Here is a 27567-nt window from a genome sequence, read left to right as displayed (position 1 = left end):
TCAGAGACAATAAAACCACTTCATTGTTGCTGGTTAACTCAGATGAACTCTCCTTCGCTTGTATCATTTCAGAGTTTTATTTACATTCCCAGCACCAGTCCCCCTTTGGGAAAAATGGTCATACTGAGTCTCTAATGGCAGACTTTCCCTTCTGCAGAAAACATGGGACACCCAGGGACTCTGCAACAGCAGTCATCCCAGTGACTAAGGAGGAAGGCAAACCAAGAAGCAGTCTGCACTCCCATTGCTCTCTGTGGCAGCATCCCAAATAATGTCAGCCGGATGCTGAGCAGGCAGCATACGATTGGATGTAAGTGATGCATATACCTTCTGTTGACATTTTATTTGGCAGTGATTTAACGCTAGCTTTCTAATATTGCTATTCTCCACAGTCTGCATTCAAATGTATGAAGACAAGGATGGCAAAAAGATGCAAAATATGAGACAAGTAGCAGAAAAATTTCTTTGCTATGCAAGCATGCACAAACAACCTTCACTGACTGCATCAGGAAAGTGCAGTATAACCTGTTTCAAGACCAGAGAAGGGGACACACAAAACCTTTGCAGATATCAGTGCATTCAGCTCTCCTGAGACAAGAATTTTTGTCAGGTTGCAGATGGGGCACAGTGCCCAATCCAGGGGATGTAGGGGCTATATGATCATGTACAACATAGCAGTTATCATGCATGTACTAACATATTAAGTAAATAACTGCATTACTTTGCTAGTGCAATAGTTCAGGGATGGTAGAAGTCCTGCTATATACCTCAATGTCTGTGAAATAGTAAAATCCTATAATTCAGCAGCGTGTTCCTTTCTGTCAGCACCAATGGTGCTTCACCCATGTCCAGCTGCAAAGAATCAGCCAGTGGTCTCATTAAAACCCAGCTTTGCAGAATAAATGAAACAGTTGCCCTTTCTTTTGATGTTAATAATGAAGGAAGAAGTGTTCAATGGTTATGATGTTAATAGTCCTTCAGCTATAGAAACACTTTCCATCCAGTTCCTCCTGTTCCAGGCAAGTGTCCAAGTTATAGCACCATGATGCATCCTGTCTCTCACCATATTTTCCCTTTCTTTCCCACTAGGAGAGCAGTGGATTTTCATTCTTAGCTTATTGCACCCTAGCCCTCAGAAAGAAAATCCCTTGTTGCTGCTTTATTTACAGTATTCTTCTGAAAAAGCAAACCATCATTCAACCCAAATCCCAGAGGTTCCTGGTTTTCCTCCCATAAATGAAAGCAACCACCTTCATTTGTCTTTTTCAAACATTGCTTCTCATGCGAATCTTTGCTAGTTTGTTGGCTGATAAGGTGAGGTGTTGGAGTATGTTTTCACTTGATGCTCTACTTGCTCCTGTTCTGCATTGCCTCATCCTGTGGTTTCATATGGAAAGAAAACTTGGGCTGGGGATGTGATACACTGATGTTTCTTGGGGCAGTTAATAGGCAGAGAGATGCCTCCAGGTTACTGTGGTGGTGTTGGATTGGCATCTCCAGGAACAGCTGCTTTGCACTGCTGGTTGCTTCCGCCCATATGAGGTTTTTGCAGGGACACACACTCTTGAAATGTTTATCTAACTCAGAAACCTCTTTAGAATAATTTCTTTCTCATATACCTGTGTATAAACTTCTGCACCTCTAGCTCCCTTAAGTTGGGCAGAGCCTCAGGTCACCCTGTCCTAAGCTTGCACGGAGCAGGTCCCAGATCCTGGCCCCAAGGGCTGTGGAGCTACAGGCTGATGGGGATCTCATTCACAGACCTGGGGCTGGTCCAAAAGTCCTGAGTCTAAGGCTTTGGCCATTTATTCAAGGAAATTCTTCCCCAGTTACCTACTACTCCAGCTAGAGCTCAGAAAAATCATTATTCTGACCTCTGATCAAGAGCATAAAAGGAAACTATCACTTGTTTACAGCCAGTCCTTCCCAAAATGCACAGACTTAGTGTGTTACTTATCAAGAGGAGGGAGATGTAAACACTGAAGGTTAATTACCCTCTTGTCAAGAACACTTTGTGGTCTATAGACATTTCTGTCAATCTTAGGGAACACAACTGAGGGGAGTAAGCACTGAAAGCATGTTCCTATAATAAATTAATGAGACTTGGCAGCTCACTGTGAAGAGATGATCCCTGTGCTTCATGGGAGACTGTAACCTGTCTCCCCAGCCAGCCTTGCCATAGCCTTCATACTGTAGCTGCATTCAGGATGCTTATTCCTCTGTAAACAAGCTCCTGAAGGCAGCTGTCTAGGGATCAAGTAATTTTCCTTGAGGCCTCCATATTCCTCTTTGCTGCTCAGTAACATGCAGCTATTTCTCATTCCAACCATACTGAATTACTTTTCCTAGCTCTGCTAGTTAGTCAATTAAAATATCTTACTTCTGCCTATAAGCCTCTCTTGGCAATGACACTCTGGTGGCTTGCGTAGCTGTCTGATATCTGAGGGACACAGCCACAATCCCCCTGCTGTGTGCTATTCTGAAGACATGCGTGCTGCTAGATGACTGGTAGCTTGAAAAAGCCTCATCTGCTGTCCTTTGGAGATGTGTTCAACTATACCCCTGGTTTATATAACCTCAAAGTAATTTGCTTTCATGGCAGAACATGCTTGTTCATTCTATTTTAACTGTGCATTGAGCTATAAATAATGTCTACTTACAGATAAGAATCTACTGAATTTTCTATTTTTATTTCTTACCTTTGGAAGATTTTCTTCTGACTCCAGCTACTAAAGGAGACTTTCCAAGCCTTAGCAGTGAAGTTGCCAGATTGACTTTCTCCTGCCAGGCAGCCATGAACAGTGTCAATCCCAGGTCAGCTGCTGCTTCCCTGCAACCACTTCCTCATTGTTCCTGCCTGGGCTGTGGCAAAGATGAAACCAGCACTCAGTGATGCACAGTGGAGATCACTGAAGTGTCAGAGAAACTGATTAAACCCATTATTTCCTTTTCCTCTGACCAGCTGCAGGGTAACATCTCCTGTATTACCTCTAAACCACCTTTCCTGCAGTATGTTCACTTCAAAGAGTGATAGCCTGGGCCGTTGTCCAGCCAAATGTTCTGCTGTTCAGTGCCTCCTTTTTCTGCTGCTCATTCTAGCACGTTCCTGTTTTCATGTGAGTAACTCTTGCCCTGTGTAATGGAGCCCTGACCAGATGTCCTCATCATCCAGAAACCGCCCAGAGCTGGAGCTGGTGAGGTGAGAAGTGGAGGTATGTCTTCAGAGCTGTTGCTGCTGAGACCCATGCCTGGTCCAGGCTGCAGCACAGTGGTGAAGTGGCTGCTATTTTGCCAGCTGGTTTTCTGTGGTGCAAATAACTTTGCTGTAGGTTTGAATGTTGATGCTCTTCTAGGGAAGTGTTGTGATGGCAGGGGGCCTGTGCTGTTGCAAAAGTGAAGAGACTTTGAAATCATTGAGAACTAATAGCATCCTCACATTTGAATAGATTAGTGTGGTTTTTAACAATATACCTTTTTGTTGTACATGTTACTGGTCATCCCCCACAAAAATATGCTGGGACCTCTTTGTTCCACTTACCTGTGGCCCTTTAGCAAAGGTTGTAGGAAAACTCTGAGGCTGCTCTCCTGGGTCATGGAGAAATATGTTCCTTCACTACTAAAAACTATCCATAGGAGAGAGCGTTATGTAAGTACGATATACATAAAATAACTCAGGTTGGAAGAACTCTCTAAAGGTCTCTAGCCCAATTCCTGCTCAAAACAAGGCCAAAGTCAGCTCAGGGTGCTCAAGGCCTTTGTAGTTCAGCTGGGTTTACAATATCACTGAGGAAGGACATGCATGGCCTCTCTGATTCCTGTGTCACTGCTTGATCACCCTGGTGGCAAAGAATAATTCCTCCTATTTGGTTTGAATTTAATCCTTTTGCCATGCAGATCTGAGAATACTCTGGCTCTGTCTTCTCTATAACCCCATTAGGGAGCTGCAGGTAACAGTGTGATCCCCTGTGGCCATTTCTTCTCCAAGATGAAAAAGCCCAGCTCCTGCAGCTTATCCTGAATGCCCTGTGCCCCAGCCTCTGACCAGTCTGGTGGCCTCTGCTGGACTCTTTCCCATGTGTCAACATCTGTCCTTGCAGTGGGTCCAAGTACATTGAATTAATTGCATAAGTAATGTGAAACCATGTTGGCCTTCATCTGCAGGGTACAAAGTTCTGCACATGGTCTTATTAGTTCAGGAAAACATTCACTGGCATTACCTGAATCAAACTGTATTTAATATGTTCATAAACACATGGATATGTTTTCATATTGATATGTTTTAATCATATCAGTGACTTTATTTGCCTTATTGCTTAGTTCAAATGGTGTCTTTGGGCACTAGGTGAGAGGCAGATCTTCCATTTGTTCTCTATCAGTTTCTCCAGGTGCATGGCTCAGTACAAATAGTTATTTGCCACACTGTAGCCAAGAGAAAGACAAAGATGGAAACTGCAGTCTGAATTATATTTAGCAGGCATTTTGGAGTGATTAGTGGCAATTTCATGAAACAGCTACAACTAATTATTGTTATTTCTCACTTTTACAACAGATATTTGTTAATTAAATAATGTGATAAAACCCAGGAATGTTTGGAAATTGGTATTAAAGTTTGTCATTCATTTATCAGTGTATTACTTGTTCTGAGGAGTTGTGTATCTGCTAAGAAAATTTCCCAACATCAGTTTTGATTCTTCCAGAGAATATGAAATCGATACTTGCAAAAACTGTAATGAGAAATGTAAAACAAGAAATTCCTTGGGTAAGCGAGAGAGTTATATAGTGACCAAATCCTGCCCCAGTGTCAGTCCACAGACCTTCTGGTGCTCAGGACCATAACGTGATACCTTGAGATGTGGTACCTCAAGGTGTAGCACTGCCTTTACGTACTTGCAGATCGCTGCCCTCATGCTGGCTTCTGCACACATGAGGATCTTCCTTTAGCCAAATGGTCATTAGCCATATGCTGCATCTGACTTTGAAGATTAGAATACTGTAATGAAGTGGATTACAGCGTGAGATCTGTGGCAGGACTGCAGACTAAATCCTCTTTCTAACTGTTCTTCCAGGAGTAGCTAAGAACTGAGCAACCTGTCCTACAACATGAGTTTATCCAGCTGTGGAATTTTCCCATGCTGTTATCGGAGTCAGGATAATCTGGAGCTGTAACCCCAGGTGAGGAGGCTGTGGACACTGGCTGGCTGGAGGCTGTGTATGAGTCTGAAACCTGGTGAACTCTGGGAGTCACTTTTGTGGTTTTCCTGGAGGGGGTACCCGAGCTGCTCAGGGGAGACTGGTGTTCCCCAGTCAGAACTTAATTGTCACAGATGTGAGTTCCCTAGAAGTGTCTGTAGGTGAGAGAGAGGAAGAATGGGTCTGCTGAATGTCAGATGAGCGTTGTGGTGGTTGAAGGAAATCTGAGTTGCTCGGGGTCAGTAAGTGACAGACGCAGTGCTGAACCCGGCAGTTGCAGTGGAAAATTTTTCTCTGGTGTATACAGGCCAACGCACGCCAGCCTTTGGCAGGAAGGTGCTCTCCACCCATCAGGAGAGAGGTTGGTCCTGCCTAGAAGAGAAGCACCATCCGGGGCAGGGAGCAGCCTGGAGCAGCAGCATGCGGGCACCAGGCAGGAAGCAACGTGTCAGAAGCTGCCAGGTTGGGGCTGGGAAGGCTGGCGAGGATGATTCAGGGAGGTCTCACTGCCTGGATGGAGAAGTCAGTGGCAAAATTCACATTTGACCCAGAAAGATGTACCTTCCTCCAACTGTGCAGAGACTGTACAGGTGAACTGATGAAGGCAACAAACGTGGCATGTGACAGCAGCCTCAGCATGCTTCTGTATGTGCTCAGGGAGAAGTATTTGGCTTCCAGAGATGCCATCCGCAAGGCACATTAGAGCAATACATCTTGAAGATGTGCCATATCTGTCTAAAATATTCATGCATCCTCCCAGTAATTTATAGAAACTAACCCAGCAGCATAATTATTTTAATGTTTCTCCCTGTGAAGAAATCTATCTCTAATAGGTAAAAATGTAAGATACATCTCCACACAGTCATACTGTGGCCTTCGTAACATGTCAGTGCCCAGGAAAGGTAATTCCATACACTATACAATTTATACATTTAAGGATCAATGTATACCCTTTAGGCTACTGTGATGTATCAGACGCCAACACAATGGTTTGGGCTAACTTTCAGTGATTTCAGCTGAATTTCATTTGATTAATGAGTGGTGCTTTGTTCAAGGAAGCACCTGTAAAGCATCTTTTACTCTGCATCAACCATGGTGCTGAAGTCTATCCTAAGCACAATGCTTAGCTGCTGTGACCAAAAAAAAAAAACCAGGTGTGCTTCCCATTTTGGACCTGTGAAAAGGATCATGCTAAGAAACTTAAGTTAAAGGCAGAGCCCACTTTTGCAAAATTACACTTACTAAAACAACAGAGGTCCAGATCCCCTCCTAGAAAGGAGCAATTTGGAGATGGTACAAAGGCTGGAGGTGCAAGACAGACAGGAAAATTGGGACAGGCTCTATGCCTTAAATATAATTTTCTAAAACATCTGCAGGGAGAAAGGACCTACTGTACTTTAAAGTGTAGTTGGTGCTATGTAAATAGGTTCCCAAACCTTCAGTGTCTTTTGTTCTTAAGATGGCTTGGCAGAACACTTTGAATTGGTCAGTATGTTTAACTGTGACTAGGTCTGTAAATAGGTGCTCCCTGCTGATAAGGCTCAAGTGACATTTTTAGTGGCTTTTAAGTCTTCTGCTGAACTTTCCTATACCCAGGCAGTGAAACTGTCAAGAAGCCCTTCCTTTCTTTTATCAAACCAGTGCTAAATACCATTGGCTTCACAGGTTAGACACAGTTCTGCCAGACTCACCTGACAAAGCTTAAGGAGTTCTGATGGCAAAGTCACACCTGAATTGTGTACATACCTAGTGGTGAATATCTGGGAATGTGGAAAAACCACCCAAAACCAGAAAGGAAAGCAGAGACACTTAGCCTGATCTGCAAGCAGGGCAGTACTGTGTGCTTTGCCTAAGCTGCTCCCTGATGGAAGATGTTGCTCTGCAGAGACAAATGAAGGACCTGCTCTTTATTCCCCTCAATATTTTATGCTCCTTACATTTCTATCAGAATCCTAACGAGGTGTCTTTTGTCTAAAAGACTGTTTGTTTGGTTTTGGCCACTGAGAACATGTGATACTTGTCTCAAGCTGTTAACCAGATGTCCAGCCAAAATCAATTGCCTAGCTGATGCAGACCATTACCTGAAAGTCAAGACCTCAATAAATATTACCAGCCTCATTGTACTTCTGACAGATTCTGCTGGTTGTTTTATGTTACAGTTGAACAATTTAGACATTGCATTTGTATATATTTGCAGTCAGCCTTGAGGAGACCATCTCATCAGCAGAGCAGTAGCAGTCAGCCTGCAGGCTCAAGAAATATTTTCACCATGACCATGCCAGGTGCTTTTGTGGTCCTCTCCTTTGTGCTTTGCTGCTTCCCAGGTGAGTAACTCTTAAGGTGCTGCAGAGGCTTCATGTCTGACTCCTGGCTGTCTTTAAAAGGATAAGGTAGTGGCTTCAAGGAGAGAAAATTTTCTCCTACAAAGAGCTAGGCTGCCTTGGTACGTTGGCATTGCATAGGATGCAAGAGCAAATTTCAAGACAGTCTTAAATGGATCCATGTTGTATCTGGTTGTCTGTCAAACACAAATAACTGCAAGTGGAGATCTATGCTGGTAACTAGTGCTGTTATACTTTTTACACCGTTTTTTTAACACTGTTATGCTGCTTACACTTGTACAATTACAGCAAATGAATAAATACTTGAAACAAGGCCATAACGAGGTGGACAGACCTCTATTAACTAGTCATGAAAATATTGTAATGGCATAAGCAAGTTCTTTGTAGGAGTCTGGCAACTTTCCTGCAATACTTTTGCTGCTAATGGAGAAATAGATGAAAACCAGCCGGTGTCTGATGTTCTCACTGCATATTTACATCTGATGAAATTACAAAGTCAAAGACAATTCTTTTTTTTCATACTTGGCTTCTTTAAAATGCATATTCTTGACAACAGATGCTGTATGTATTTGCTTATCCTGTAGGTGACTATTTGCATTTGCATTTATCTGTATTGACTCAGGTTTTTTTTCAGATATGTAACAACAGCTTTTTTGGGTCAAAATGGATGTGTAAAAAGATAAGGAAGGAAATCTATTCCATTTTCAATGAATAAGTCTACCTAGCTCAAAATAAAAAAGAATAAAGCTATTCAAAATCATGTTTCATCACAGCCAGCAATAAGCAATGCTATTTTACTTATCAATATAGAAAAAAAAAAAATCATACATAGTTTATTTTGTTCAGGAAACCAATTGCTGGAAATCATTCAGTTTGGTCCTGCATATAGGAATTTTACATCCAGATTTCCAGCTTTAACTGAAGTCTTATCATGTTGGCTTTGTTTCACACTTTCTGCCTCCCTTTTCCAGATGCTACCTTTGGGGTTGAGGTGAGTGGAAGATTTTTTTCTGTCACTTATCTCAGGTATGTGGCCACATAAAGACAACCAAAGGAATGAGAAAAATCTCAGGCCTGTGGATGCTTAGCTGTTTTTCACCTCAAGTGAAATTAATGTCATTGTAGTCAGATTCTACAGTATAAAACATTAAATGATACTGTTCTTGGCTCTACATCTATGTTGTATATTAATAATGTAGTACTAGTAATGATACAAAATTTTTGGATTAATCTATTTTTCACCAACTTTAAACTGGTCTAAGCTTTAAGCTGGTCATATATGACTGGCTCTAAACTGATAACAATAGACTGTGGTATCAGACCCTACCCAAAGGCAACCTACTGAAAAAAAAAATAGTAGGAGACACTCCAGCTTCCACACATGAGGTCATTAGTCTTGCTCCTCTGAAAAAAAAAACATGACTAGTGTGTTGAGCATGAAAGAGTAATAACAGAAGTGCACTGGAAGGGCCACAAGAATATAAGAATAAGGAACCAATGAATAGCCTTTGCAAAATGATGCCAAGTGAGCATGAGACCACCACTAATTTACCCCATTGAGGGGACTGCATGGCTATAGCCCTCTTCTCCTTCTCTCCTGCTGTGTGGGGAGGTCTCTGCAGGAAGGATTCACCTGTTACTAGATTGACCCACCAGCACAAGTTGGTGCTGTGGTAGCGAAAAACCCACTGCAGGTTGTATCTGGTCACTGTCTTGTGCAAAATTAGAGTTGTGAATGTAAAATGTTTTCTCCATCCTGTTGCTGCATGCTCCTTTGTCAGGTGGACTGCAGTACGTATCCCAACACTACAAATGAGGAAGGCAAAGAGGTGTTGGTCTGCAGCAAGATCCTCAGCCCCATCTGTGGTACTGATGGAGTCACCTACAGCAATGAGTGTCTGCTCTGTGCCAACAACATGTATGTACTGCATAGGAGATCTCAGGCAGCAATGCTTAGGACTCCTGACAGCACCACTTTTCAATGAAGAGTGATCTGTCATATGTCACTTGTGTCAACTCCTTCAAAATGAGCTTGAATATCACTGTGTGGCACTCTGTTGCCTAGACATTGCTTTAGTCACCATGTCTCTCCTTTGCTGGTGTAATTTATACAGATTTTTCTTCTCCAGCTCAAGGATCATCCAGATGACAGCCCCTAGGGCAGATCTCATCACAACAAAGCAGAGCAAAAGGATGGAGAGATGCTCTGCTCTGATCTGCCCCAAATGGTCCTAAACCTCTCAGGGTCTTTACAGCCCTGCCAGCCACTCAGTGCTAGCTGGGCAGGGAGGATGGTACTACTTTTGCAAATCTCTCTATATATAAGCTTGACTGATAAAAAGTCAGGTTTCCCTTGTATTACTTACATATTTCCAGCACCTAGGATGTAGCAAGATGTCTTTACTGAACTTCTTAATATTTGTCTTTCCCTCTCCAGAGAATATGGAACCAATGTCAGCAAATACCATGATGGAGAATGCAAGGAATTTGTCCCTGTAAGTGAAACCAAGGGCAAAACAAGGGGCATTTCCTGCTTCTGAGGGGCCAAAGCTGCTTACTTATTCCCCTAGAAATAATTCAAACACTAAAGAAGAGGATGTATGAGCTGTCAGATTCTTGCATTGGTCATCTTCAAGTGAACTGTCATCATAGTGACATACAAAAAAGCATTTTTCCTGCTGTGGTGGTGTCCTAGGTGGCCAGAGAGACACACTCACCAGATCTACTTGTTTCCTATAAGTAAGCCTTCACCAGTGCTTTGTGTGTTCCCTCAACAGGTGAACTGCAGTAGATATCCCAATACAACAAACGAGGAAGGCAAAGTGATGTTGATCTGCAACAAAGACCTCAGCCCTGTTTGTGGTACCGATGGGGTCACCTATGACAATGAGTGCCTGCTGTGTGCCCATAACCTGTGAGTACTGCGTGTGCAGATCTCTCCTGTGAGGGGCGAGTACTTAGCACTCCTAGCAGCTGTTCTTCTGAATATAAGGAATTCTACCAAGGCCTTTTCTTTAAGGTGCTTGGACTTTGACCCTCCTCTTTCCCTGGTGGCTACATCCTGTTTTCCTTTGTGATTAGAAGGAGAATTGTGCCTTTGATGTGGAGAGAGAAGTAGAGGGCTGGGTGGGGATCTAACACAGGAGAGAATTCTTCTCTTTCCCAAGTTAAAAGGGTCTATGTGGGAGATGCTGCCTTGCAGAGGACAGTAACTAACCTAGGGTGCATCTATATTGTCACACAGCCTAGCTCCTCGTTCACGCTAATACCCTGCTATAACATGCTATACCCTGTTTTATCATGCTATAAAACAGCACTCTGGGGCAGGCTGTGTCACCACCTGAGCTGGTGTCTAGAGCCATGAGGACACAACCTAAGCTGGAAGTCTCCTGTAGCTCATACGTTGTACCTGAGGCTGATCTGCATTGCTGGGACATGGGGTTCAGCAGAACAGGTTGCTCACAGAGCTCCCTAACACAGGTTTTTTTCCATTCCCAGAGAGCCTGGAACCAGTGTTGGCAAGAAGTATGATGGTGAATGTAAGAAGGAAATTGCTACAGTAAGTGAACTGCATGATGAGGGGCTGGGTTTCAGTCCCACTGATGTCAGGATAAGCACTGCCAGTGTCTGCAGCAGCGCCCAGAGCAGCAGCATGCTACAGGAGTGTAACTGCTCCTGTGCTTCAGCATGGGGAAGATTGTGCTAGTAATGCACGTTATCTGTGCTAACATCAGAAAAGGAAGGGGGTGACTGCTCAGGAAGGTATCGGTGAAAGAGTAGTATTGGAAATAATCCATTGGGGCATAACTGAGAATAAGAACAGAGCATGGCCTTTGGGGTCAGACCAATGGTCCATCAAGCACATGATGGCTTGATGCAGAGCCTGCTCTTAGCGCAGAGGTCATAAGGATTGCGTAGGAGAGGGTAAGAGTAGAGTGAGTATATATAGGACTTCTACTCTTCCACCCTCCAGCTATTTTCAGGTGATAAACCTCAGCTAGGTGCCATTTCTGTGTAGTCAGTAAGCCTTGATAGATTTCTCCTCCATGAAATTCCTCAGCCTCTTCCTGAATCCATATACATTTTTTGCACTATGATACTTCTTAGCAAGTGTAGCACCCGTTGCACAAAGAAACAAAATCCCACTCTCACAGTATCTAGCTAAGTGCTGATCTTCCTGTTTTAAGACTATGGGAGAGATACTGGACCTTTATACAGGCATCAGCACCTACATTTCTCCAGACAGCAGTGTTTTTCCATTTAATTTCCTGGCCACGTTGGGAACACCATGCAATGTGATCACGAGCATGGCACATTCACTGAGTGAACCGCTGATGCTTAGAGATGCTGTGGTCAGGTTATCATATACATCTCTTCAAACAGGAAATTATGATCTATTTTTATATTATTAAATTCTTCTGTCATAGGAGAAACTGACACCTTGGTTTATATCAGATTGTGCAAGGAAGTTAATTACTTTTAGTTAGATCATTATCATTAGCACTGCAGCTGTAGCTAGAGGTTCAAGCCCTTCTGCTATTGACTCCTTCATATCCTTCACATGAGATTTTTTTTATTTTTTTTTCCAGGTTGACTGTAGTGACTACCCTAAACCTGTCTGTTCGCTTGAGTCCATGCCTCTCTGTGGCTCTGACAACAAAACATACAGCAATAAGTGTAACTTCTGCAATGCAGTTGTGTATGTACAAACATGGATCACATTTGTGTTATCAGTTGCCTCCTATAGACACAAGTTTGCAGTTGCCACTTTCATGTTTGTTGACCAGTGTTAATTAGGGATTTGGGGCAGGAGAGAATACTAGCCATCATGCTAATATTTTTTTTTTTTTTTTTTATTAGAGTATACAAAGAGCTATGTCTGGTTTGTTAGTATGAGTTGTTTAAAGACCATTAACCTCAATGGAATTTTTCTTGCATGTTGCAGAGAAAATGAAATTTCAAGTTTCATTATAGTTTCCTCCAAAATATTTTCAGTCTTAAGAATGGGTTAAATCATTTCACTCACCTCTTAATAATCAAATACCTAATGGGACTCTCGGTCTGCAAGTTCTTTGGCTCTGTGTCAGGATTGTATCTGATGCCTTCTCTAGGAGCCAAGCAGAAGGACAGATTATAGCAGGCAGGACTCTGTGTCTAATCCATTTTTTCCTCTCCTTGCTTTCAGGGACAGCAATGAGACACTCACTTTAAGCCATTTTGGAAAATGCTGAGTATCAGTGCTGAGAGAATTCACCACAGGATCCCCACTGGCAAATCCCAACTAAAGATCTCACCTCAGTTTATCTTGCCCTCTGGGGGATTCAGCTCGCTCCTGATTTTCATTCTCAATAAACTACATCAGCAACATTTATTTGTCTTGTTTCACGTGTTGTCTTATGAAACAGTTTCTTCTGATTTGTTAAATGATGATGCCAGACTGAATGTGTTATGTGCTCATAGTTCTGCGTCTCGCTCCCCTCCCTCTCATAGAAGACAGAAAATCACATACAGATGCATAAACCTCAGAGCTGTATGACTTTGTACTTAAATGGTAGGCAGCCTACATTAGTTTAGTGTTCAGACCCTCTTAGATGTTTGACACTGTAAAGGTCTGAAATACGGCTCTGAAGTGATGACACTATCTGATCTCTCCTAAGGTATTTCTGGTGCACTGTGCAGGCATCAGCAGAACCTGGTCCAACTGTGGACGTGTCTGCACCAAGAGCTGATCCCTGGCCTTCAGAGCACAGTCCTCACCTGAAGCATAGCACTCTGCAAGGACAGTCTGTTAACAAAGCCCATATTTTTCAGACACATGAGTGGGCCCTGCCTATTTGTCTAGGTCCTCCAAATGACTTATTTCTAGGTTTTTCTCATCTTGAAATCATACTTTATCTTAAAACATTTGGAGGTTGTTAAACGCCCGCCTAGGGATGGTTCTTACTCCTGCCTAATTGTCTTCTCTCTTTAATAGCATAATACTCTGTCAGACCAAGGAGTGCTTCAGCAGTGTTTCACAGTGCAAGGACAAAGTGTCCTTCAGTTTTTTGAGTGTGACCTACCATTGGCATCTTGTCCGTGAAATTTATTTTGCTCTTGTCCTCTGTTGGAGTATTGAATTGGTGGGTTGTTTTTTTTTTGATCTACACAAGAGAAACATAAACAAATTGAGCATATCCCTTCTAAAAAGGAATATCTCCCATATGCATTTCTTCTAGGAGCCAAACAGAGGGCGGTACTTGTTTTCCTTGATGGAATGAGGTTGTCCAAAAAAGCGATGCTTTGGTGGTAAAACAAAGGATTTATGTTGAGATGGGCGGATGGATGAAGCAGCAATTTCCAGATTGGGTTCAATTTTTCCAGGATCCAGACTAGGGTCTCACATCATTCTGTCATCATCAGACTATCAGTCCATTACTACAAATCTAACCCACAACGTTAATGGCTTTTGGGGGAAATAACAATTGTAAATTCTTTGCATGTGCCCATGATAGTTGCTCCATCTCTTGTTCAGTCCAAGGACTCCCTTCAGTGTCTGGGACACCCTCTTGCTTCCCAGTTCATGGTTTTCCTGGTTTCACTATAACTTAGTGATGCATTACTGGGATGAAGCATGAAAATAAAAGTAGAGACTTTCCACTCTGGAAGCGGTTCATTCAATGTTTTGCTCATGGAAAAGCACTGCATGTAAATAGGCACTGATAGGTGCAAACAGAGAAAATCTGACAGTGGTTGCTGCTTAGGTTTGTACGGTTGCTCTTTTGCCCACAGGAATTTTCTATGGTACTTCAGAAGGAACTTGTCACATACTTCACTTGAAATAATGACACAGAGGGTGTATCTAACACATCTAAACTTGCCGTGACTGCTGTTGATGAAGTAGCATTCTTCCTGGCTTTACAGCATGGCTTAGCTCTGTCAAGATTGCCACCCCAACAAAAGACCAGGAATGTTACTTCAGAATAAGGGTGGATAAGCCAAATATGAATGCACACAAACACATAAACACACGCACATATATAAAAGCATGGTTACCACCTGAGGGTAGAATTACGGCTACATTTACTGAGCGAAACACAGTCTCCGCTGCCTGTAGGTACTTCAGTCACCATGAAGACTGCAGGTGTGTTGCTGATTCTTGCTCTAGCCCTTTGCTGCATCCCAGGTGAGTAGCTTTATTGCCTCCTGTTCTGCCTTTGAGTAAGCGCTGCCTGTCTTTAAAACCAGGAAACATCCTCAGACTGGAAAGAGCTTCATTCTACAAGGACTTATTTACTCCTAGAAAGATAGTGTTGAAAAGACTTGACATCAAAGACTATCACTTATGGGGTAATATTTTAGCAACAGAACTGAGTGGGTAAGAACAACTGTGGGAACAGCTCTACTCTCAGTGCTAGTTTATGCATAATGAAAGAAGTGACATGTACGTGGTACAACCCGGAGACTCAGACATCCAGTATTTAACCTCTGAAATGTTGCAGAAACACAAATTATTTTACTGAATGAAAGCTAACATTTCTTGTAGTCATCCTGAACTGAGATGTAATTTGAGAGCCTGAACAGTTGTAGAAGCTTTATAAAAGTTTCATCTCACTAAATACTTCTCTTAAATAAGAGGTATTGTGGCAATGCATACAAGACACTGCCTCTGTGCACTTGCCAGCTTTATGAACCTGTTTGTCTCAATAACTTGCTTGAGTACAAATTGAGTACTTGTACTAGCTTTGAGGGCATGTCCTGCTATCATCTGAACCATGGAAAATGCATTTTTTTTTTCCTTTAATTTTGTACATTTTTCCATCTTGGCTGTAACCCTCACTAAAAAAATCATACTATAAAATCAATGTTGTAAACACAAAACATGACACAAAATTTTGCCTGGAATTCCTTATGTCTAAGAAGTCATTTGTTAACAAACACTAAATTGAAAGTTGCATATTCAGGGCATGCATTCACAGGTTTTTTAACTCTAACAGAGCCCAAGAATTGCATTTGTATCATTTTTTTCCCCTTTTTTTACAGATATCGATGCACTGCAGGTAAGGGACAGATCTTTCTATTTTTCATAATTTCTTTCCGTAAAGCAGTTTCTGTATAAATCCTTACTAATCACATTGTGATGGAGCATTTGAAAATCCTGAGTCATCCAGCTGTCTGAACAATATTTGCCACAGGTATTATTGGGTGAAATTGCCATTTTCATCTGATGATAGTTTCAACAAGTAGTGCAGTATTCAGTTCATGACCAAGTTGTTGTCAAAGTTACTGCAACAGCATTTATGATGGTTACACAGGCTCTACGTTGCTGGAGGCAACATACCACCATACTCCTGCCCTGTCCCAGGGCATTTTCTCAGCATTTTCTGCTGGCTGGTCCTGGGGGAAGCTTAGGGTGTGTGGGGGTTCTCCTAATGTCACCCTTCTTACATATCTGTTGTTCAGAGCTTTTTTGTGAACATACATTGCATCTAATTACAGGACTACTGCAGTAGCTACGTGGTACCCGCAAATATCTGTACTATGGAGTACATCCCACACTGTGGATCTGATGGAAAAACATATGGGAATAAATGCTTATTCTGCAATGCATTCCTGTATGTATGAAAATAAATCTCTTCACTAATGGCTAACTTAGATTAAACAAACTAATCAGTCTTGGAGACTGGTTGGAGTTATTTTGTATTTATCTGTTCTCTTAGTAGCAAGGGTCAGTGTTTTATTGGGAGAATTTGCCAGGAATTCCCTTCTTTCAGGTATAAAGAGGTAACATTTAATAGGGTTCTTCATTTCCCACTTAAGTAATTTGCTGAAGAGCTTTCTGCCAGCAAACAAAGTCTATTACCTACAGACTATTTATTCTTCCTTTAAATTAAGTCTTTATCTTGTCCTTGAATCTTAGTAATAAGATGAAATAGCTGGAATAGTGTTCAGAAGTTTTTTGTTTTGTTTAAATTCCTCTATCATATATCCTTCACCAGAGGGAGAGACAAAGAGTAAAAGCCCAGATGTTCTGTCTCTGAGGTGCTGATTTCTTTCTCCACAGGAAAAGCCATCAAACTCTTCGCTTGATTGGTCTTCAAGAGTGTTAACTTCTTGACAGGCTTCAGCTCAGAAAGAGGAATCCTCCCTGGCTGTGTTCCCCATGGCAGATACTCTCCTAAAGCCTTATCCTGAACCTTGAAAGCTCCTGATGAATCCTGAAACCTCTGCTTAATAAAAAAAAAAGCCATCAGCATTTATGTCTTGCTTTAATAATATGTCTCATTCTGCTTTTACCTAAGATGTTGCATGGTTACATCACTGCAACAATCCTGGGGTGTGGATATGAACAGGCAAATTACAGGGAGAGGAAATACATTGTTCTGATCTACAAAGAAATCAACCCCAGCCCCAAAGGCAATGGGTAGATCTTGAGGGTATCTGCCTTTATCCAGCTTTCCAAAAGAAAACTAGGTCTGGAGATGCATCCTGATGCAATGCTCCAATTGATTTATTCCACTAAGGGCATCCTGGACAGACACTCTGCTTGGGTAAGAGGAACTGTCTGCCTCCCTAACCGCTGCCCTCACGCTACCTGCTGCCTCACCCCTGCATCACTGTTTGGTAGACTTTGGCAGCACAAAGAGGCCCCAAGCAAACCTGAACATAGACATAATTAGAGACAGTCCCAAGATTGTTGCAATGGGGGGTTGGGGGGTGGTGGGGAGATGGTGTTTTGTGGCTGCTCTGCAAAAGCCATGGAGGCACAGAGGGTCTTGCTGGCACCAGCAGCTGCTCATCCCTGTTTCATTTTCCTGGTATGCCCCAATTTCTCATGCCCACGAGAGAACTGGTGAAGAAGGGCAGTTTCCCAGCTGCATCTCTCCCCCTTGTGAGCAGGGCTGGAAACCCGGCTTTAGGTGAGAGAAGCCCTTGTGCAATCCACTCTGCTTCCTAAAGCAACTGGATAGGATGTTTTCTCTGGGCAGGCAGATACCTGGCTGCTCACATTCATGTTTGCAACATTCATTGCTGTGGGGTATTGTAGGAAACCAGTGGGCAGCCAGTCCTAACAGACCTGATGTTCAGAGGACTGCTAGCAGTTACCACTGCAGCCTGGTTCTGCACCTCACCCACCACTTAGCTGCTGCTTGTAGGTAATTACATTGACTGTCGCTTGTGGAGAATCCTTTGAGATTCTTCGGCCTCTGGAAATCTCAGCTGATGAAAGGAAGGGCTCAGAGTCATTGCGTTAATTTATTATTCATTAACAGTGAAGCACTGGCAGTGTGGTGTGCTGTACAGGCAGCAGTCTCACAGTCAAATAGTTAATGATCTTAAGTGACAATGTGTCACTTTGCAGAGACTGGAGAGAGCAGCTCTCTGAAGGGAGACAATTTATTTCCAAAAGACATGACTCTCTGCAGCCATTTAGTGCCAAGACCCCTCCTGGGGCTGGAATGTCCCTCCTGTGAGAGGGAGGTCTGTGTGAAGGAAGGCATTTTGGCGCCAGATGCAATTTCTTAGGACCAAGACAAATAGAAGCTCTGGGAGGTCGTGGCGGGGGTGTGTGGCTCAGCGGTTTCATGATCCTTCTTGTCCCACTCCACCGAGCGAGGGAGTCAGGGGTAAGAGAATACCAGCTTCAGCATTTATTTTCTTTCCTGGGGAGCAGCAGACAGGATGAGGATGGCCCTCAGGAGCCGTGATGCCTTGGAGTGATGGTCCTGATCGCACTCAAGATCCCAATGACTTCAGAGGGCATCTTCCAGGGGCCATGCCCACTAAACAGGAAAATCTACCAGGCAATTGAGGGAAAAGTCTGAGTAAAAATGAAGGGGTATGGATTCTCCACCCTGATGCAGAGTTATGCAGCATCACTCAGGCGTAACTGAGGGCAGAGCAGGACCCCAGCGGCACCCCAGGACCCCTGCCCCAGCAGGGCAGCTCCTTAGGATGGAGAGGAAGACAGTCTTCTTTTATGGGCACCTCATTGGAAATGATTTTTTTGTTGCTGCTCAATAAAATCCTGCCACAACAACACAAAATCCTCTCACCATTACTAATATAACTCTCCCTCCAGGAAATTCAAGGCAGGAAACGTTGTCTGCCTGTCGAGGTATTTTATGGTACAATTCTTCAGGCAGTACCTTGGCACTTTATGTCATTATCAGATGTTTGTCAATTTGGGAAATGCCATTCAATTACCCCACAACCTGATTAACACATTGCATGTAGTTATTTTGTTCTGCTCTATTTTATATCAATGCTTCTGTTTTAGTGTATTGTTCTACTTGTTGCTGGCCAAAATATACCTCAGGCCAGTCTAGACCTTTCTGTTAATGCAGTTTCTCTCTGAGGCTTCATTCAGGATAAATGGTTTGGTACTATGTTCTTTCTTGATGCAGAGAAAAATAAAATGATGTTTTAAAAGAAAATTACTTGGAGACGTCATTTTGGGGGGCTGGCTGTGTCAGAGCTATTGCAGCAAGGCAGAGCTGAGATTTGAGGAAGAATTGGGATGTGGAGGGCCAGATCCTCAGCCTTTTGCTGTTAGTATGCAGCTCCCAGACAGTCAAATTATTCCAGACACCCTTGCCTGTGATATCATCTATGCTTAAAAGACTGGAGATATGCAAGCAGCAATCAGATAGCTGAACTACAAGGAGAAATATTAGATGAGTGCTGCTTAGAGCAGCGGCTTTGCTTGCTGTAAATTGAATTCATGTTCTCATAGAAGATCCAGTTCTGCCCCCGTGTGCAGAGGTCTGGGAACAGCAACCTGTCTCGGGAGTTGTTGCAGTGTGCCACATTGCTACTCAATGGCAAAGAAATGCATTTTGCATTTGTGTCTACAGTAGCATAGACTGTAGCATAATACCACTTTATTCTTGATTACAGTATCGTGTGTGACATCAGGATATGGGAGCAAGGACAACGATACGACTGCTGGAATAACAACACATGGTATTGCATGCACATAGCCACCTTTTCTATTTCTCAAAAAAAAAATTAGGAAGTGTAATTTCTCTTGGTAGCCAGGTGAATCCTGTGACAAGTTTTAAACTAGAGCAGGGAACATAAATGAAGAAGTTTTTAGGTCATGGTAGATTATGGGCTGCTTGAGATAGGGAGGCTCAAGACCAGAGGAAAAGATTCCCAGGAAAATATTACTGATGTGGGAAAAAATAATGCTGGATTAGAAACTGGGTAGAATTTCCAGAGTTATTTACCTTAATACAAGAGGATACCAGTGTTTATCCCATTCATGTGGCCATAACCTTCTTGAATGTTTGCCCTCTAAGAACTTGAAATAGCAGGAAGAGTTTTATTTAAACTTTTCTATAGATCTCATACCTGTAGAAATATTAAAATAATCCTGTTCCCAAAGTCACCTCACTAAGATCACCATCATGACACTCTTGAATACCACAGAGGGGTTTTCACAGGTGAGTTCACTTTGCCCTTCTCATTTGCAACATGTGTATGACATTTCTCAAAGCTCACTCTTCCAAAAGCATGGAGACAGTTGTTTTTGACTTCTCCTAATGCCTGTTTTCAACTCATCTGCTGCCCCACAATTACTTCTGTCCCATTATCTCTGTTTCTTATTAATGGAGCTCCTTGTGCAATCCCAGGTCCCACCTAGCCCAGCAGCTCTCGTCCTGCCCTAACTGCTACCAATTATCTCCCATACTTTCTCAAAGACCCCACACCAAGACTTGCTTCTCTTTTCCTCCCTGCTGCTCTGTGAAGTGGCAGAGATTACTGGAGGAAAAGAGCTGCTTTTTGGATCAGTCCTGGCTGGCTACCCAGACCCTCAGAAGCAGCAAGTGGATCAGAGAGGGACCTCCCCAGCAGATCTAATTAATCAAAGGGCATGTGTTGGCCAAACATGAGAATGATGCTGCTCCCTAGCAGACACCAGGCCATCCACAACAGCTCCTGAGCCACCAGTGTGATTTCAGCCTGGTAGGAGAGGCAACTGGAGAAGCAGCACAGATTTTGGTAACTGGGGATCTCAGATCTGGAGGTGGATATGGAGAAGCTTGCATTGCATGGCTGAAGAGGAGACAGTTTCTGCAGCCCCACTAACCACCACAGAGCTGACAAGTGCCATCTCCACCCATGGCTGGAGCAAGTTCTGAGCAAGCCTTGTTTTCAGGCTTTGGCATTCTTGCCCCTGGAGAATAATCAGTATTAGTGCTTCTGTGATTACTACTTCCCTTCCAAATAGGCTCACAATCAGTTCAAGCAATCTGAAAGTCAAGTCACTCAGGATGCTAAGAATACAACAGAAAGAGCTTTCAAAGGAACCCTTCAACTTCTGATATTTGTGAATAAGATCCAAATAGCATTACTCATTTATTTTTCAGGAAAATTATTTCATTGATATGAACAGGCCAAATCCTGCAAACTCCATTCTGTAACTACAGTTCTCTTACACTTTCAGACACATTTTTATGATTTATCTGCCCGTGCCAAGACTTGAACATTTCCCAGGACAATTTTCTATTTAAAACTCAAGCTGACTTTAAGCCACATGTATGAATCAAGCTGCTTCTAAAACACAAACATGTTCCATTCCTCACTTCCTTCTGTAGCTTCTTTAAATCAAAATTTTATTATTTTATGCAATATTTTGTATTTGTTTTTCCATACAATGGTCAGAGTTGAACCATTTAACAGAGCCTAGAATCTTATTCTTCACTTATCTTCCTTAAAACATGACTTTCATGCGGCACTCTAAATTTAGTGCCATATAATAGAGGGAGAAGGGGGGATACTAAGGACTCACCTTCTGTTTGCAGTTGCTGCAAGTTTTTCTTGAATGTCTTTGGTATTAAGAAGCCCACTTCACCTGCACAGAATACCACTCGCTTGCCATTAAGAGGAAACCCTATCCCAGTCCAGGTTTAAGGCTACTTATTCTCCTAATTTCTTGATCAGACTCATGCCCATCACCAACAGATGAATAACTCTTGCTGCTACATAGAAAAGTCTTATAAACTTCTGAGGTTTTAGGTAATGTTTTCCTGTTGTCATGACTGTTACCTTCCTGTTGGTGAGAAATCCAGTGTACCAGGAAACTACAGGAGAGTCTGGAGAGATTCATTGAAGCCTCAGCATCTTTAAAGTACACTGATGCCTGCCAAACCCCAAATTTTATGTCTATAAAAGCTTAGAGTGTTCCAAGCTGCTCTCCCCCCACTCTGGTGTACCATACAAATTTATGGGAGCTCAAATACCATCTAGTGTATGTAGCATGGTGTGCACAATTTCAAACGCTTTCATCAAATGTTTTTTTTTTTGCTTTACCAACTTCCATACGTAATTTCACAACATCTAGTATTGAGAGAGTGCTCTTGTTTGGAAAGTACAAATCACTCATTGTACAGCAGGGCGCCTTTGTTAACAAGCTGGGTGTAGCTCACATTTTTGTTTCATTCTTCTGGGCATCTCTCTAACAAGTATTCTTTAGAGCTCAACTCAATAATCAATACAATTTTCTTAGTTTACAGAGCAAATAATTACTTTCTGGGATTACTTCACATGGCCAGGGAGATGTATATATATAGTGCGGAGAGCGAAGTTTGAGAACCATCTACTGAACTCAACAGTGACAGATTTGCAAGTAACAGACTATACAACCATCTTGACTATGAAGACAACACAAAGCGTTGCCCTTCTAGGGCTTGTGCTTCTCAGCTGCCTTTCTGGTAAGTTGTTTTTGTACTGTCTATGCTAATATCTCTAGTCTTCCTGCCTTTATATAAACATCCTAAAGGAGAGTTCAGCCTTTTGGAGATGTGATGATTTAGTAATATGTGGACTCTCTTTTAATGAACTTTATCCTTGTGCAGATAAATATTATAGATCGGTAGGATGCATTTATCTGATTTAAGCTTATAAGCCTTTGTGGGGATAATATTGCTGCAAAAGGAGAAAAGTTTATGTCCTATTTCTTCTTTAGTGAGTCAAAATTTCTGATTTCACAAATAATTGATTTTTAAAATATTAGTATATAATTTCTTTTTTACATAGAGTAGATAAAACATTTGAGAAAACAATCACTTCTCAGAAGTGAGAAAGTGTATTTGGTTGGGAAATTGACAATTCTGAAGGAATTTAAGTCAAGGACTTTATACAATTTTCATAGTTTATAATCTCTGTTTTTATTGTAGATATTGCTATTGCTCAACAACGGGTGAGTAGTATGTCTTTTTTGTAATTTAGTCTTGATTTCTAAGTCTAGATGAATAATTCATTCTCACACTTTATCCTAGGGAAGGCTTGAGGGAGAAAGAAAAGGAGAGTAAGCAAGAAAGGAAGGAAAAGTGCCCCTAAGTATTATAGCACCTCTCTTCCCCAAAATAGGAAAATACCTTTGTCAGAGAAAGATAATTTACCATGTTGATGACAAAAAAGGCGGAGATTAATAATGTAGAGTGAGAGTCAGCATAGCACAGAGTGCCAGCAGAAAATCTATACAACTATTGAATAACTGCCTAAATACCTTCCCTGTCTTGATTCCCAAAGGAATGGTTATTTTTACCCACGATTCTTGATCAAAGTAATGAAAGTCTTAATAGCAAAAGAGTGCTTTTGTATGCTGTAAGAAACACGATATATTTTGTTCCCTCTTCTTCACCATGGAGGAACAACAGAGGAAAAAAATGACCAACAGTAGTCTCTCAAAGCAGCGAAGACATGATTAACACAAGCACACCTTTCTCTCCACTTGGAGAAATGACGAGTCCTCTTTCACAGGCCTCCTGCGGCATGTACCAGTTGTCTGCAAAAATGCAGCTCGCCTGTCCCCGCAACTACGAACCCGTCTGCGGGACTGACGATGTGACCTACCCCAACGAGTGCTCCCTCTGCAGAGAAATCTTGTGAGTATAAGATCTCCTGATGATTACCTACAATGCCAATTTAGGCAGCAGACAAAAGCCTTTGGGGTTGTGACTAATTGTGGGGTGGACTAGACTTTTCATAATTTTCTGTCTTCTCTGATGCCTGCGATCTTCCGTGTCAAAGCTCCTGAATCTGATTAACTACTGGGGCTTTATGAGTGGAGAGACTTAATAAGTGAGGTGATTATGTGGTATGAATAGATTAATCCTTCCTTTCCTTCTCTCTCTTTTCCCCCTAGCCTTAGACGAAACATCGACAAGAAGCATGATGGAAAATGTGTTAAGGTACGGTCTGAAATGGGTTCCTTCTCCTGCTCCCTGAGCAGTGGTGGGTGAAATGATGGCATAGAGCTAGACAGAAACCTTGCCTGGGACTAGTTCTGTATTAAAAACATAAAATATCAAACTTTCAGAAATTGAATGAAAATGAAGAATTTCAGATTTGCAATAATTTATTTTAAATGTTGTTTGAACAGTTAAAATCAGTGAGTTTTAAAATGTTATCTTGTGTATAATACCAGACATAAAAATGGAAACTTTTGATTTCAACAATGCTTCAGCGTTATCAAAACGTTTCTCTTTAGACTTAGACTGAGGCTTGTTGAAGCTAAGAAATTCCCAGAGGAAGTCTGGATTTTAACTAAAAAGTAATTCTGTAACAGAAAAAACAATTCTGTCAGAACATTTACCATAAAGTTTGTTTATCAATACACGGAGCTACTGTGAAGTGGAGAAGTATCTCTATTTTTAGTTTAGAGACAGAAAGTAAAGAAATGCTCTGGCTGTTCAATTTAACATAATACAATGACTTCCATTTCTGTACAGTCAGAGTAACAGCAGAAACACCAAGGTGAGTGTAAACTCCATTTTCAAGTGGCATTGATATTTTGTAGCAAAAGTTGCTGCAGCATAAGACATATTTAGGCAAAGATCCTTCATGGCGGCATTCACAGTGAAAATCCCCAATATGATAGGGATGAAGCCCACTTCAGGACAGGAAAAAACAGATACTTCAGGATCATGCTGTATCTGCCTGCAGGATTTCAACTGTTTGTTTTCCTTCAACTCCACCACGCTGGGGCTGGAAGATCCTCTCCCCTTACAGCTCTGGGGAGCGGGGGAGATGTCTCTTGCACCGTGCTCCATTACACGGGACTAATGCAAAGGGGAGCAGAGATTAAAATGTTGTTCTGTGACTGTTTCAGCTCGACTGTACTGGCCACCTGAAATCACGTAATGGTCATGAGACCCCCTGCACCCTGGAGTACATGCCCATCTGTGGCACCAATGGGGTTACCTACACAAACAAGTGCAGCTTCTGCAATGCTGTGGCGTAAGTGAACGGGCTGGGTCATGGGTGGTGTTTCTGGATCAGTAGCTGCTTGTGTTGGTATTTAGAGCATAACGAGGTAGTTTAACTTGTGAAGTGGTTGAACTGTGCCCATTCATTCTCAACTCGCTTTCTCCCCAAAGGAATGGACTGAACGTAAACCTGCGCTACATTGGAGAATGCTTCGAGGTAAAGCACAGAAATCTGCACTCTTAACTTCTGTTACAATACATTTTACAACACAAATTCACCGAATCATAACTAAATAATAGAAACACCTATGCTGTCCTGGAGCATTTCACCTGGAAATAGGATTTGAGGGAAACAGTTAAAGTATGCCAGGGTCAAAGGGTATTGAACCAAATCCATCACCCAGATATGCAGTTCCCCCTCTGATCTGGGAACACAGTGGTCAGCAGGTGCTGAGACCTACATATACCAGGAAAGAGGCTGAGCAAAAGAGGCTGCCTCATCCCTTTTTCGGGAGAGCAGGAGGGTCATAAACTACCAGCACTATTAGTAGTGGCAATGCCTTGGGTGGGAGTACTTTCTGTACTGTGGCTTGTGACCATCCACTTTCTGTATGCTTGCCTCTGCTAGCCTGCTGAACCAGAGCAGCCAGTGGGAGGGCCAGTCTGGAAATATCAGCATGGTCATTTCTCTATTTATAATAGTACTTATTAGATTTTTTTTTTCTGCCCCCACCTTCTCCCCACTTCAGGTTGCTCCAGGCAGGCATGTTCCCTGCCTCTGAGTTTGATGAGTTGCTAGAACAACAGAGCCCTGCAACTGAAAAGTGCTTTTATACTTTGACATGTCCTAAACATTAAACAAACATAAAGCATTCATGTAGGAAAATACGGGGAACAAAAGCTTTAAAATGTGGTGTTGCTTCATTATTAGGAGATTGACTGCAGTTTATACTTTGACATGTCCTAAACATTAAACAAACATAAAGCATTCATGTAGGAAAATATGGGGAACAAAAGCTTTAAAATGTGTTGTTGCTTCATTATTAGGAGATTGACTGCAGTGATCAGAAGGGTAGAAATCTCATCTGCACTGCCGAATATAAACCCGTTTGCGGCTCTGATGGCAAAACTTACGGAAACAAGTGCCAGTTCTGCAACGCGGTTTCGTAAGTATGGAGATCACCATATAGCCATGAAACCAGAGGAGCCAGAACACACACGCAGTGGTGGCAGCTGGTGTAGAAGCCCCAGAGCTCCCGTTAACCCCTTGGTAAATCCATCCCTGCTCCATGTTCCTCTCCCGACGTTCAATCCTCTGTCACCCCCCAGGCACTGCAGATTTTAAGCCCAAGCGAGTCTTTCTTTCCCTTGCAATTAAATCCAGATCCCCATTTGCAGGCTTATAGCGTTGCTGACTCCCTCCCTGCCACAGTGATTTAAACTGTGACTGTAGGACGTGTCCAAAATTATGGGGTTTGTCCCAAATCTCTTTTAATGTGAGAAAGCATGTAACCTGGGGAATCAGGAAAGAGTTGAAACATGAAGTACTTTATAACTTGGAGAGCATGAGAACATTGGCTTATTTGGGTAAAGTTAGAGTATAAAACTGAGATCCATGTCTATAATTTTGATCTCCCTCTTTCTCTTCAGATTTAGCCGTGGAACTCTGCTCTTCAAACACCATGGCGAATGCTGAGCACTGGAGCCGTACCCTTCGCCCCAACTTTTACCCTACGGAACCTGCGATCAAACCCACTCTTCCCTGCTCCCTCAGCTGTTGTGCATTGGTCTCTGCTTTGATTGATCAATAAATTAAACTCAGTCACTCTCTTTGTCATGGACTATTTTTTGATGTTTTTTTTTGTTTTGTTTTGTTTTTTTCAGCACAAGGGTAATGGTCTTCAGGCTTTTAGATAAGGATCTGTCAAGCAAGAGAAGTTGTGAAATAAACCACAGTAAAGAGCAAAGTGTAACACCCATCACACACCAGCCCAAACGCTCACGAGAGTATGTCACTCCATACCAAACCATCAGAAGTGAGACCAAGCTGCTATAAAATACTGCCACTTTCCTTATTTTGGTGTCCTATAGAGCATAAGTGGATTTGTCTTTAGAACGGCACTGAGTCTTGGAAGAACTGGTCCTTTTAGGGCCCCTAGCATGGGGGGATGTCCCTGGTCGGAAAGTCCTACCTGATAACACCTGGGCAAGGGTCAGGTGTGGCAGTGCATTATAAAAAGGAGGCTTATGGCAAAGGGAGGAGGCTATCTCATAGGGAAGAAGATTAGGAACTGCTGCTTCCTTAAAGGGTGTGTCCATTGAGACTGTGTTGATCAGCAGAAAATTGCAGCAAGCTAGGCAAGGCTGTAATGAGCCTAATGAGAACCAGAGGAGATATTAGACTGGGCTCAGGATTTTAGCTTCTTGGAGAAGAGGTCTGAAAAGTTGTACTTGTGGTATTTAAGGCAGAGGTAGGGCAGGGCATCCTTCAGGAAAAGGTCCCAGATTTTCTAACCCTAGGAAAGAAGGGCCAGAAGATGTGCTGATAGCTCTAAGATGCTTTCTATCTTGGGAAAAAAGGTATGGAGATAACATCTTTGTGGGAGCCTAAAGAGTGCACCGGAGGAGCAATGATATGCATGAATGTTCGTGATGATGTGCCACTTTTTTGGGTGAGTCAAGGAATTAATATGCAAACAGCACAGGCAAAAAGTCCCAAGTGCCACGGCTCACACAATCCCTTCCTCTTCTTTTCCACACCTCCCATTCTCTTGTTATGTAACAAGAGTATCTGCTGCTGCAGCTGATATTTAGGACAAAATCTGTGACTTCCACGC

General features: G+C 42.4%; 3 protein-coding genes across 4 annotated transcripts; all 3 read left to right on the top strand.

Annotated features, from left to right (window-relative positions):
• Positions 1 to 12901, top strand: LOC104362961 (ovomucoid). Of its 2 annotated transcripts, XM_033006155.1 has the most exons (11): positions 1 to 310; positions 3100 to 3212; positions 5067 to 5172; positions 7388 to 7514; positions 8504 to 8523; positions 9314 to 9450; positions 9970 to 10027; positions 10310 to 10446; positions 11031 to 11091; positions 12122 to 12231; positions 12718 to 12901. In XM_033006155.1, the coding sequence occupies exons 4-11, from the start codon at positions 7460 to 7462 to the stop codon at positions 12761 to 12763; spliced, it is 624 nt and encodes a 207-aa protein (XP_032862046.1). In that variant the 5' UTR covers positions 1 to 310; positions 3100 to 3212; positions 5067 to 5172; positions 7388 to 7459; the 3' UTR covers positions 12764 to 12901. The 2 variants fall into 2 exon arrangements, with proteins under 2 accessions (XP_032862046.1, XP_009967644.2); XM_009969342.2 differs by lacking the exon at positions 3100 to 3212.
• A 1659-nt stretch (positions 12902 to 14560) lies between these two features.
• On the top strand, positions 14561 to 16767 carry LOC116964933 (ovomucoid-like). Its single transcript, XM_033006194.2, has 4 exons — positions 14561 to 14697; positions 15555 to 15571; positions 16011 to 16126; positions 16576 to 16767. Exons 1-4 carry the CDS (start codon positions 14643 to 14645, stop codon positions 16619 to 16621), a joined length of 234 nt encoding a protein of 77 aa, XP_032862085.1. The 5' UTR covers positions 14561 to 14642; the 3' UTR covers positions 16622 to 16767.
• A 5191-nt stretch (positions 16768 to 21958) lies between these two features.
• On the top strand, positions 21959 to 26556 carry LOC104362964 (serine peptidase inhibitor Kazal type 7). The gene is made up of 8 exons (XM_033005938.2): positions 21959 to 22231; positions 22697 to 22719; positions 23283 to 23407; positions 23668 to 23713; positions 24634 to 24761; positions 24902 to 24947; positions 25778 to 25896; positions 26381 to 26556. The coding sequence occupies exons 1-8, from the start codon at positions 22174 to 22176 to the stop codon at positions 26424 to 26426; spliced, it is 591 nt and encodes a 196-aa protein (XP_032861829.2). The 5' UTR covers positions 21959 to 22173; the 3' UTR covers positions 26427 to 26556.
• The last annotated feature ends 1011 nt before the right edge of the window (positions 26557 to 27567 follow it).

This window comes from Tyto alba, unplaced genomic scaffold, assembly GCF_018691265.1.
Source record: "Tyto alba isolate M040663 unplaced genomic scaffold, T.alba_DEE_v4.0 Super-Scaffold_17, whole genome shotgun sequence".
Taxonomy (NCBI): Eukaryota; Metazoa; Chordata; class Aves; order Strigiformes; family Tytonidae; genus Tyto; species Tyto alba.
The sequence above is the reverse complement of the archived record's forward strand: the minus strand, read 5'-3'. Positions and strand labels throughout refer to the sequence as shown.

What these genes read in the sequence shown, in the direction of transcription:
- LOC104362961 (XM_009969342.2), top strand. Translation starts at nt 7,460, where the DNA reads ATGACCATGCCAGGTGCTTTTGTGGTCCTCTCCTTTGTGCTTTGCTGC. An exon ending in GTAAGAAGGAAATTGCTACA is followed by an intron (nt 11,092 to 12,121) that starts GTAAGTGAACTG and finishes TTTTTTTTCCAG; the next exon opens with GTTGACTGTAGTGACTACCC. An exon ending in AACTTCTGCAATGCAGTTGT is followed by an intron (nt 12,232 to 12,717) that starts GTATGTACAAAC and finishes CCTTGCTTTCAG; the next exon opens with GGACAGCAATGAGACACTCA.
- LOC116964933 (XM_033006194.2), top strand. Translation starts at nt 14,643, where the DNA reads ATGAAGACTGCAGGTGTGTTGCTGATTCTTGCTCTAGCCCTTTGCTGC. An exon ending in TTATTCTGCAATGCATTCCT is followed by an intron (nt 16,127 to 16,575) that starts GTATGTATGAAA and finishes CTTTCTCCACAG; the next exon opens with GAAAAGCCATCAAACTCTTC.
- LOC104362964 (XM_033005938.2), top strand. Translation starts at nt 22,174, where the DNA reads ATGAAGACAACACAAAGCGTTGCCCTTCTAGGGCTTGTGCTTCTCAGC. An exon ending in GCTTCTCAGCTGCCTTTCTG is followed by an intron (nt 22,232 to 22,696) that starts GTAAGTTGTTTT and finishes TTTTTATTGTAG; the next exon opens with ATATTGCTATTGCTCAACAA. An exon ending in TTGCTATTGCTCAACAACGG is followed by an intron (nt 22,720 to 23,282) that starts GTGAGTAGTATG and finishes CCTCTTTCACAG; the next exon opens with GCCTCCTGCGGCATGTACCA.